The sequence below is a fragment of the Leucopleurus acutus genome, assembly GCF_964270905.1.
Source record: "Leucopleurus acutus genome assembly, chromosome: 2".
NCBI lineage: Eukaryota > Metazoa > Chordata > Mammalia > Artiodactyla > Delphinidae > Leucopleurus > Leucopleurus acutus.
Genome location: NC_139143.1, coordinates 150,727,580 through 150,740,190, shown reverse-complemented (window position 1 = coordinate 150,740,190; position 12,611 = coordinate 150,727,580). Strand labels below are relative to the sequence as shown.

The 12,611-nt window shown below is 41.4% G+C and overlaps 1 protein-coding gene across 1 annotated transcript in view; it reads right to left on the bottom strand.

Annotated features, from left to right (window-relative positions):
* The window catches only part of EPS15 (epidermal growth factor receptor pathway substrate 15), a 160,191-nt gene extending 156,090 nt beyond the window's left edge, over positions 1–4,101 (bottom strand). Inside the window, exon 1 of the mRNA XM_082834099.1 lies at positions 3,963–4,101. Coding sequence (XP_082690225.1) covers positions 3,963–3,995 — 33 coding nt within the window. The 5' untranslated portion in view covers positions 3,996–4,101. The remainder of the gene's footprint in view (positions 1–3,962) is intronic.
* Between the last annotated feature and the right edge of the window lie 8,510 nt (positions 4,102–12,611).

Genomic DNA, 12,611 nt, shown 5'->3' with positions numbered 1-12,611 from the left:
AAAGGTACTGGAGATTCAGAGGCAAAAGATAATGCTTCCATACTCAAGAAGTTTAGTACCTAATTAGGAAAACAAGGCAAATACTGGAAAAAAAGAATAAAAAATACAAGGGAGCAATGGATATGCCGAGCATGTAGTACACAGAGAAGTACAGTGGACAGATTTTGAAGTCGTACAGACTTTGGTTCAAATCTTAGATCTATCACTCACTAATTTATGCAAATTATTTCCCTCATTTGTAAAATGGAGTGTTAGGTTAAGTGAAGTAAAATTCTTGGCATACAGTAACACCCAAAGGGAAGCTAATAGTATTATTATCATTATTATTAGAGATACAGCCTTAAGGACGAAATGGGCAATCAGCAAAGTTTAAAAAGAGGAAGCATTAATATCTTTCTGTAATCTACCACCATAAGCAAAAATCACAAGAGCTTTCTTACTCAAGTTTTACTTCTTATTGACAAGAATAGAATACCCAGCGAAGAAAACTAAAATTAAAAAACACTAAGGCTGGACTTCCCTGGTGGTGCAGTGGTTAAGAATCCGCCTGCCAATGCAGGGGACACGGGTTCGATCCCTGAGCCGGGAAGATCCCACATATTGCAAAGCAACTAAGCCCGTGAGCCACAACTACTGAGCCTGCGCTCTAGAGCCCACAAGCCACAACTACTGAAGCCCACGCACCTAGAGCCCCTGCTGCACAGCAAGAAAAGCCACCACAATGAGAAGCCTGTGCACTGAAACTAAGTATAGCCCCCGCTTGCTGCAACTAGAGGAAGCCTGCATGCAGCAACCAAGACCCAACGCAGCCATAAACAAATAAGTAAATAAATTTATTTTAAAAAAAACCACTAAGGCTATATTGCACTAAAGTACCATAGGAAAGTCACCACTAGATTTCCAAATCATAGAATATGATCTATAAAAAGAATGTTCTTTGGAAAGGTCCTTAGATCAGCTAATTCAAACTCTCCAACTAGAATGGAAGCTCCATGTTTTTTTTGTCTCCAAGCTCCAAGAACTGCCATCTAGTTTGTTCATTAGTATATCCTCAGCACCTAGAATAATTCCTAGTACATAATTAATGGTCAGTACATATTTGTTTAATGAATATTAAAACTAAGAAAACTGAGGCCTGGAGACTTAATGCCATACAGTTAGCTCCTGGAAGAGCTGGGAATGAAACTAACATTTCATTATTCTAATAGTCTATCCTGTCTAGAAGCTAGACCATGATAATTTACGTAATTTATTTTGTTGGGGAATTGGAGGGTTGGTTGGCAGGCAGAAGAAAGAGGAAGGAAAGAGTAAATTAAAATATTTTTCAGGTGTTTTTCCCCCAACTGTCAGTTTTGCTTAGTTGATAAAGGCAAAAAATTATATACAAGACAATCCCAGTACAGTACATAGCACATAAAAGGTACTGAACAAACATTGGTTGAATGAATAAACCTACTCCAAAACCATTATCATCTTATGATCAGAGGCAGAAACTAACTTCAGCATCAGTTTAATCTTTGTAACTGTCATACAACCCTTCAGAATTTTCAGCCATTCATAAGACATACAGTTATTAATCACTTTCTTCCAGATGGGCACTGAGGGAAACAGATGAGTTGAAAGATGTCCCTGCCCTGGAGAATCTCACTTGAGTATAGCTATGTCTAAATGTGTGTTGGGGCAGGGGGGTGATGGTGACATAAACAAATCAGTAATGAATGTGAAACCAGGGTGCACTGTTATCTCAGTTTATTTGCCTCAAGCAGTTAAAAAATTAAATTAAAAAACACAAATCAGCAAAGTTTTTAAATAACAAGGAGGCACATTAGGGTATATTAACACTTGGGAAGTTTCTTTTTCCTGTGCCTTTACAATATACCTTATTGCCTCTTAGTTTCTTAAAATCAAAATATTCTAAATTGACTTATTTGGCTATTCAATATAAATGAACCATCAGTGTTTGTTCTCTTACATGTAAAACAATGAAGGATAATACTCCTGATTCAGTATTTACTTTGTGTAGATGTTAATATTTAAATATATAACCACAAGAACATATTTAAATTACTTAACTGTCTATAAAATTGACAGAGCCTGAAGAAAATATCCAGAGATGATAGTAAATAGAAACTCAAAACATGGTCTTACCCAGGGAGAGAATAAAGTATGCACACAACTAAGAAGCAAATCTATAGAAGTCCTCAGGGGAGCAAAATCTTCAAGAGGGGAGAACTCCCGCTGGAATTGGGACAACAGAGCCAGAGAGCAACAGCCTGCCAACAGGATCTTGCTTAATGCATATCACTAACTAGACTATTAAAAAGTGAACACCCAAAAGTCAATGTTGCCATTCCCCGAATCTGAGTTTTCAGGAGGACCCTTCCAAAGAGATTCGCTACCAAGATTAAATCACCATTTTCCAAGTACTCTTCCCCAATATCTGCTTGTCAAAATAGGATAAGCAACACCAAATAAACTGGAAAAGAAACAGACTTCACTTATGGAGCTGAAAATTCCTGCAAGCTGAACTTAGTTATCTTACCGGAGGCACAAGTTATTAACGTGATTCCTGGTTCCTGTGGAGAACATTTTTCACTCAATATCTCTATCCTCGAATGCTAGGCAAAAGACCCCCAAAGTCTCTTGACCCCAACACAGGAAACTCTCCCGCCCCAATGTATAGCCTATCCCAGTGTTCTGCCTTAGATGCCCTGACAAATCCAGGCCAAGGAGACTACAAGGTGGCGGGGAGATACTACAGGGCAGGCAGGAAGGCTGGGGTGGGCCCCAACGGAGAAGTCCATGGCCACCAGCTCTGCAGAGAACAGGCTGAGAAGGTGAGGTTGGGGTGAGATCTGGTCAAAAAAGCAGGAAGGGTCTGACAGGTGCACATCCCCCTCACCATTCAGGACACCACAGGAAGATTACAATTGGCTTTCTTTACAGAGAGCGAGGAACAAGGCTCCCAGAGCGATGCTGAGCGGTTTTCTGGGAAGCACGAGGACTGACTCTGAAGGAAGCAGAATGGCAAGAGAAAAGACCCTGAGAACAGGTTTTGGTGAAGATTCCCCCGGTACACGTGACCTCTTACGTCCTTCCCAGCACCAAGACTGGTGGGACCATCACACCTGTTCAAGGATGTTTCCCTGTTTTCCGCTTGGACAGCGATAGAGAGCCCACCGGGTAGGAGTGGTAGCAGAACTGAGGAGGAAAAGACTGAATAGGGGGATCTGACCCAGCAGGAAACCTGATCAGGAGGGGAAGAGGCTGAATCCAGGAAGGGGCTAGCAAGGTAAGTACGCGCTCTGGTAGAATGAGACTTATGTGGAAGAGAGACTGACTGGAGAAAACTGCTGGAGAAGGGTTTTCGTCGGACTCCGCTGGGAAAAGGCCGGTTTAGAGAGGAAAGACTGGCTTAGAGGCAACCCTGAGCGCCTGGCTCAGGAAGGTGACTCTGCCTGTCCCGAGGGCGAGCCTCGTGTGGGACAAGGGCTGACCCGAGGATGAGGCTGATCCGCGAGAGCTCAACAGGAGCTCACCTGGGTGCTTCTGGCCTGGAAGGAGGAAACTTCCTGGGTGGGTGAAGCAGAACTGGAGTGAGAGGAGCGGGCACACACCAAGCGGGTCGGGGGGCACGGCGGGGTCGGGAGGAGAGGGCGCCGCGTGGGGCGGGGCTGCGGCGCCGACCGGCCGGGGCGGGGTCGCGGCTACCGCGGCTGAGCTACCGTCTCGGGATGGCGTCCTCCCCCAGTCACACTCACACTCTCTCTCACACACACACACACACACACACACACACACACACACACACACACTCTCACACGCGCGCGCGCTCGCTCTCAGTATCGGCCGCCCCGCCAGGGGCAGAGAGAAACTGCCCAGGTCGGTGAACCATAGGACGGTGGGGGAGGGGGCCGGGGACACCGGCCGTCCGAGCCAGGCGGACTGGCGGGTGGCGTTACCTGTGTCAGAGAGAGCTGGGCCGCCGCAGCCATGGTGTTTCCATCATGCACGGGAGGGGAAGGAAGGACTGGCTGACGGGGGCTCGGGGCGGGGAAGAGGCGGAGGGAGCAGCCGGAGGCGAGGCCCGGGCGGGCAGGCGGGCGGGCGTCTCCCCTAACTTCGACAACTTCCCTCCTCTCGCCCGCCCCGCCCCGCCTGGCCCCGCCTGGCCCCGCCTGGCCCCGCCTGGCCCCGCCCTCTGGGCGCAGGCCGCGGCGGCGCCCAAATCCTGGCGCCGGAGTTTTTGTCGCCGGACTGGATCCTGCCGCTGGGGCCGCCTGAGAAAACCCGGCGCGGAGATGAAATTAAGCACGAGCTGTGGAGGCAGAGACAACTCCAGATTGTCCTGGGAACTTTAATCAAGTCACCTACCCACTCTAAGCTTCTGCTTCGGAAGAATGGGGGAAATTATACCCAAAGTCCAAGTTGCTTGTGAGGACTAAATGAGATAACGATAGGAAATAATAGCGGTACTTTACATATGCCAGAATCTGTGCTGGATGCTTTATTTTTAAATTGTATAAGTGAAGGAACCGAGACATAAATAAGTTGTTCAAATGAGGAAACTGAAACACAAATATGTGTCATACGTAAGGTCATAAAGCTGATTAGATAGCTGGTGGATTAACATCCAGGTCAGACTCCAATACTTTTCATTTTAACCATTGGCTATTAGGAGGTCATATCGAAAGAGAAGACTCCTAAATGAAAATCTAGGTGGGAAGGGGAAAGAATACTCTCCTAGCCCACTTGCTGCCTACCATATTCAGACTGTTCAATAAAAGAGCTCAGGGGCCTGCACCACTCCAACTCCTCCCTTAAGTCCACGTGGCAAACCCCTCCTGCTTTCTCAAGACACAACTCAAGTATCACCTTTGCAAAACATCTCCTGACCTCCCAAGTCAGAGTTACACACTCTTCTTTTTAACATTTCTTCTCTACCTTATGAAGTCATCATCACTCTAATGCCTTTACATCTGTCTACCCACTAGACTGAGAGCTCCTCAATGGCAGGGACTGTTTCTTATATATTTCTATATCCTCAGACACTAGAATGCGTTATGTACTCAGTAAAAGGCCTTAGTTCCTGCCAAGTTAAACATAACACAGCCTACACTTTCTCATGCTGCCGATCAGTTACTTGAAATCCTCATCCTTAAAGGCTTGGCTTATATGCCACCTACTTCAAGAAACCTTCTAGGAAATCCCACCCCATCTCTTAGTTGCTCTGATATGATCCTTACACTCTGCCTTGTTTTTAAGAGTTAGTTGAGGGCTTTTCTATACCCCCACTAGATTGTAAAATCCATCAGAATAGAGGGCTGACTCACAACTACACCCCTCTCACAATCTGGCCTAGCACAGAGTAGGCCTTAATAAATGTCTTTGCCTGGAATGGGTCTTCCTTTCTCAGTCATGGTGGCTTCCCACAACAACAAACCATAACTCTATCAGGCCCACACCCCTGTTAGCATTCTTGTAGTAGTCCCCGTTTGACACACAGGAGGGCCAACTGAACAAGACCAAGGATGGAGTTAGCCCCATGTAAGGTTTTAGACCTTTACCACCACAGGCAAACCATCCCGGAAATGCCCTCAGAAATTCCTGACTGTACTCAGACCCCATTTTTACAAGGTCCAGCCAACAAAGAGCCAGCCATGCAGGTCTGGTGAGCAACAACTTACTCAAGAGAGTCTCCTTTGGCCTCTTTTTGCTGTTATTCTTTTTAACTTAAGGGAGAAGGGAAAATAATGTTTTAAATTACTCCTTTTCCACCTGGTACATTTATCAGCTATAACTACCACTGGTGTTTCTACTTTAATTTTCTAATTTATATTATCACTTTTGAACTTAACAACTATGAAAGGTAGTAATCATCATACCCACTTTACTGATGAGGTAACTGAAGGTCATAGACATTAAGTGATTTTCCCAAGGTTATACAGCCAATAACCAAAGCAGTATACCATAGTGGAATAAACAGGGCTTGGACATCAGAAACATCCAGGTTCCAATCCTGTCTCAACTATTTAATACTTGTACAACCTTAGGGTTATTGTGAGGATGAATGAGATAACATGTATGGAAATACCTAAAGATGTAGATACATGGATTTAGTTAAGAAATCTTAAAGTCATGGAATAAATTGCTACTGGGAGTACAAATTCGCTTGCTGTTCAAGGAAACTCCTCCAAACCATATTAGAGCAGGTTTGGGCCTTGGTTAAAATAATAATAACGATAATCAGACCCCTAAGCAAGGGAAGACTACTTGTATGGGAATTGCCCCAGGCTCCCTTCCAGACTACCAATAATTTGTATTGGCTACCTTCTTTGCTCATTGGTTCTGGTTTAAATTAAAAACTTGACATAGTGGGGGATGGGAGTGATGGTCTAAACTCTGGAAAAGGCCTAGAACTTCCAGGACTGGATGTTTTTTTAGATGACACACCAATGAGAGTTTGCAAATTCGTGTCCCAGATCTCATCAAAGCACTGGGTCATATCCCAGATCTATTTTAGGAGGGTAAAATGTAGCTAATGGAAGATATGTTATGATCTAATTCATTGTAAAAAGAATGAGCTTCATGGAGCAGACAAAAAGAACTTATCTGTTTTTTGTAGGGCAACTTAATGTCTCTGGGTCTGTAAGCTTCATATTCTTCATGTGTGTGTTGGAGGTAATAATACCTACCTTGTAGGGATGGTATAAGGACTAGAAATCATGCATAAATGTCTTATCAAAGAGCCTGGCCTGAAATGGGTGTTCAGTAAGTGGCAGTATTAATATAAGGATACCCTTTTTTTTTGATGTGGACTATTTTTAAAGTCTTTATTGAATTTGTTACAGTATTGCTTCTGTTTTTTTTTGTTTTGGTTTTTTGGCCACGAGGCATGTGGAATCTTAGCTCCTCTACCAGGGATTGAACCCACACCCTCTGTGGTGAAGTCTTAACCACTGGACCACCAGGGAAGTCCCTATAAGGATACCATTCTTCAACATCACCATTTAACTCTCTACCTGTCAAACAACCCTCCAATTACTAAGTCAGTTTTGCAGATACATTAACTATTAGAAAGGAGTGCTTTGAACAGCTGACACATATATCCCTGTCATTGTTTCCCTAGGTAAAGTTGTGTGTGATGACTTACTTCTGCATACTGATAGCCAACAATTGCTGCTCTCATGTACATTATTTCATTTAATCCTCACTATAGGGGTTATTATTAATTTTATTTTACAGAAGAGGAATTTGTCCAAATTCATAGTGACAAGGCTAGGAATTATACATAGGTGTTCTGATTCAAATGTGCTTTTTACTAGGGCATGTTGCTGGTGTCCTGCAGACATTGATCACTCCCAAGAAGACTTCATAATACGGAGCTTTTGACCATGGAAACCTGAAGATGAGGCTATGGATTTATAGTAATCCTAAACCCAAGATGATCTTGAAGAAGAGAACTTAGATCATGAACAGCTTTGTCATCAGCCTATCTTTCCATCTTTCTATCCTACTCTAACTCCACAGCCCCTCCCAATCCATCCTTAAGAGAAACCACAGCTACTTTTATTTATTTTTCAACTTTGGGAGGTGACTGTCATATCAGCTCTTCATGAACACTGCATGTCTGTGACGTCAGCTTTTAGAAATGCAGGCTGATGGATCGAAACTATGGGGGAAAAAAACCTGTGAGGAGCCCTCTGAGTATACAAAGAACCAGTTTATTGGCATGAGACTTTGAGATAGCCCTTCTATAGAAATAGTGCTAAGCTACAAAAACAGAAAAAAAATTATACTACAATTGTAATGGTAATCTGGAGGTCATGCTTCCAAGCTGCTGGTTTCATAAATATAGCCCATTATTGTTCATGTTTGCCCAGGGCAGAAAAAATATGTGAGGCTGCACAATAACAACAATTGTGCTACACAAATAACTGTCCCTGTGCCAGGGACTGGAAAGAACGAGCAGTAAGAGATTTTTAAATGCCACACACACCCAGGGTGTGATAGCACAGTTCAAAATTGTCGTCATTGCTAATTTTTCAGGGCAAGGGGGTGTCCTGGGAAGAGCCTGAATTTAGAACTGGGAAGACCCAGCTTAGTCCAACTTCCTAATTTTGTGGCCTTGGACAAGTCAAAGAACTATACCAAGCCATGGTTTCCTCTCCTTTAAATTGAAGGTAATAATAGCACCTACCCGATAGTGCTATTATGATAATTAAATGAGGTTTCACGTGAAAGCAGTTAGCCTGATACCTGGCATACAGCAGACACTACATAAGCGTTAGCTCCTACTGGAGAATATTTAGGATTTAAGAAGCCAGAAACAAAATAGAAATCATTTTTAAAGATCTTCAGTGGGACCCTTAAAGGAACCTGAATATTGAAAAAAAAAAAAAAAAAGGCCTACCTTAAAGTTTTTTTGAATAAAATTTATTCATTTATTAGTAATGTTTATTGAGTTCTGTAGAGTAAGGGAGATTATTACATTTATGTCCCGAAAGTTCCACTGGCTTGTAGCAAGCAAACAAATACAGTTTTACACTTGTCCTATTTCCTTCTTTTTCTTTCTTTTTTCTTTTTTTTCCTTTTTCCTTATGAAGGGTCCCAGAAGCTATACGAAACAAAAAGAACACCACGGGAAAGAAAATATTTACACTCAAGGCTGCAGGTCCTTTCATCTGAAGATTTCAAAGAATTGTCTCCATAACTAATTACAAGTCCTGCTTTAACATGGGGGAATGCTGAGACACCATCAAATTAAGAAGCTTGCCCTAAATCACAAGGCAAGTCTGCAGATGGGCTACAGACAGAACAAAGCTGTCCTGTTTGCCAGCCTTGGGCTCTAAAGTAGGGCACATGAAGGTCAACAGAGGCTTCAATTAATGAGGAGAAAAGTTTGGGGAATTCTGATTCTGTACCTTTGAATTATTGCAGTGACAAGAACATGGGCTTTAGAGTAAAATTTGATTTCAAGTCTTACCTCAGCCCATTACTAAATATGTAACCTCAGTGAAATCATAAATTAAGTCTTAGTTTCCTTCTCTGTAAAATGGGGATATTAACTCCTACTTCTAAGGTTTGGGGTAAGTTAAATGATGCAACTTTTGTGAAAGACCTAGCACAGTGTCCTGCTCTTAGAAGGTTCATGTACATGGAGAAAGCTAAGATACCCCACATGAACACATAATGACAAATAGACAACTGTTTCAGTCAAAGATTTTCTAAGCCACAATCACAGTTGTGTCTCAGTGTAAAACGATGACTGTGTATTGAACATCTCATAATACAAATAGAGGATGCCTTGTTCAGGCCTTCATTGCTTTTCTTCCTTGATTCTGTGCTTTCTTTCATAGCCCACATCCAAACTATCAGCAAGTTTTGCTAGCTCAACCTCCACTATATATCTAAAATTCCAATTCTATTTTCCAAATATATTCCAGATCTGACCATCTCTCAGTATCTTCACTGCCACCATCACCTTTTTCCTAGACCACTGCTAGAGCTCCTTAACTAATCTCCCCAATTTCATGTTTGCACCTACGTCTGTTATCCTTATAATAGACAGAGTGATCTTTTTAATATGTTCATTAGATCTTATCAATTCCCTGTTTAAAACCCTCCAGGGACTTCTCATCAAACCCCTGACCATTGACCTACAACAGAGCCAGGTCTTTCCAGGTGAAGTATGTGTCAACAAAGCACAGAAGAACAAGTATGTTCTGGGCATGTTGAGATGTTTGGTGGGATGGAGCATGGTGGGGATGGGAGAGGGAGGAACTAGCAGAGGAAGATTGGAGGAGGGAATTTTAGGAAATACCCAGGGGGAATCATGGCTGGGCCAGAAGAGGCTTAGAGAAATGCATCTGTCTGAAGATTCTCAGAGATGCAAAATCACCACTGGAAGCAAATGGGACAATTACTGTTTTGTGTTGATAGTATTTTCAACTCTAGTGGCCTTGATTTTTTAAAAGCACAATCAGGAACCTATTTTATCATTCCAAAAGGAAGTCAAGTTTATAGGCCAGGAACCCTAACATCAGGACAGTGGTTAGGAGGATGGGCTTTGTAATCAGACAAATCTGATATTGAATCAGGGTCTCCACTTAAGCTATAATACCATGGACAAGTTATGTAAAGTCTTCGAGCCTCAGTTTTATGCAAACTATATCAGAGTGATTAAGAAAATTAAATAGTTGATGCTTATAAAGCACTTTGCATAGTGTCTGGCACATGGGAATGGGAATAAGTGCCCTACAAATGGAGACTATCACATTATGGTTATGACAATGATGATTAAGGATTTGGTTATCTTTATAACAGTCCCGTGTTCATTAGTTTTACTGATAAACACTATGTCTCACCCCTAACAGAGATCTGAAGTAAATCTGTCAAATTTTAAAAATCTGAGGAGACTGTCCCAATTCACAGCAACATTTGGTACTAAGAGACAAAAAAGGGCACATACTTGCACTGGAGACACTATCCACTCTGTCCCCCAGTCCAGAAAATCAAAATATGTAAATAGAATGGTAGCATCATATTTGCATTTAACTGTATATAAATGTAATTATACACCCTCGGTGCTCAGTGTTCAAGAGGGTTTTTCGTTGTTATTTTCAATATTGTCTCTATATGCAAGTCAAAGATTTCAGCTGATGTTCAACCAAAGAAGAAGTATAAGACTTGTAACTGAAAACTACAAAAACATCATTGAAAGAAATTAAAGAAGACCTAAATAAATGGAAACACTTCTCAAGTTCATGGATTAGAAAATTTAAGATGTCAGTACTCCCTAAACTGATCTACAGATTCAAGGCAAGTCCTATCAGAATCCCACCTAATTTCTTTGCAGAAACTAACAATTCTACAATTTCTATGGAATTGCAAGGGACTCAATCTTGAAAATGAAGAATAGAGTTGGAAGACTCATAGTTCCTGATTTCAAACTTACCATTAAAGTACAGTAATCAAGTTAGTGTGGTACTGGCATAAGGGGAGACATATAAATCAATGGAATAGAATTGAGACTTCAAAAATAAGCCCGTACATTTATGGTCCATTGATTTTCCACAGGATTGCCAAGACAATTCAAGTTGGGGGAAGAATAGTCTTTTCAACAAATGGTGCTGGGACAACTGGATGTCCACACGTAAAAGAATGAAGTTAAGGAATTCCCTGGCAGTCCAGTGGTTAGGACTCTGTGCTTCCACTTCAGGGGACAGGAGTTTGATCCCTGGAACTAAGATTCCTCATGCTACGCAGCACAACCAAAAAAAAAAAAAAAAAAGAATAAATAAATAAATAAAACCACAAACAAACAAACAAAAAGAACCAAGTTAGGCTTCCTCCTCATACCATATACAAAAAACAACTCAAAATAGATCATTGATGCAAATGTAAGACTATAAAACTCTAAGAAGAAAAAAATAGATGCAAATCTTCATGACTTTGAATTAGGCAATGATTTCTTAGATGTAACACCAAAAGCATAAGCAGCAAAAGGAAAATAGGTAAATTGAATTTCATCAAAATTTAAAACTTTTGTGTTTCAAAGAACACCATCAAGAAAGTGAAAAGACAATCCAAGGAATGGGAGAAAATATTTGCAAATCATATACCTGATAAGTGGACTATCCAGAATATACAAAGAACTCTTACAACTCAGCCAATTAAAAATGGGTAAAAGATTTGAGGCAATATTTCTCCAAAGAATATATACAAATGGCCAAAAAGTACACAAAAAGATGCTCAACATCATTAGTCATTTGGGAAATACAAATCAAAACCACAATGAAATACTGCTTCACACCACTAAAATGGCTATAATTTTTAAAATGCACAGTAACAACTGTATATCCACATGCAAAATAGTGATGTCGTTGAGATTGTTGCAATATTCAGTGTTGGTAAGGATGTGGAGAAATTGGATCCCTCATACATTGCTGGTGGATGTGTAAAATGGTACAGCCACTTTGGAAAACAATTTGTCACTTCCTCAAAGAGTAAAACATAGAGTTACCATAGGCCCCAACAATTCTATTCCTAGGTATATAGGAATTAAAACATAATTAAACATAATTAAAAATGTAGTCACATAAAAACTTGTATATGAATGTTCCTAGTGGCATTATTCATAATAGCCAAAGATGGAAACAACCCAAATGTTCATCACCAATGAATAGATAAATACATGTGGTATAACCATACAATGGAGTATTATTATTCGGCAATAAAAAAGAATGAACTACTGATACATGCTGCAACATGGATGAACACTGAAGGAAGGGAAAGAAGCCAGACACAAAAAACCACATATTGTATGATTCCATTTCTATGAAATGTCCAAAAAAGGCAAATCCATGGAGACAGAAAGTAGATTAGCAGTTGCCAGGAGCTGGAGGAAGGGGAAAAGGAGAGTGACTGCTAATGGGTACAGGGTTTCTTTTTGGAGTGACGAAAATGTCCTGTAATTAGATAATGGTATGGTTGTGCAACTCTGTGGGTACAGTAAAAACCACTTAACTGTACACACACACACACACACACACACACACACACGTCACTCTGGCTCTGTGTAAAGGATGGAACAGTGAGGGGCTTCCCTG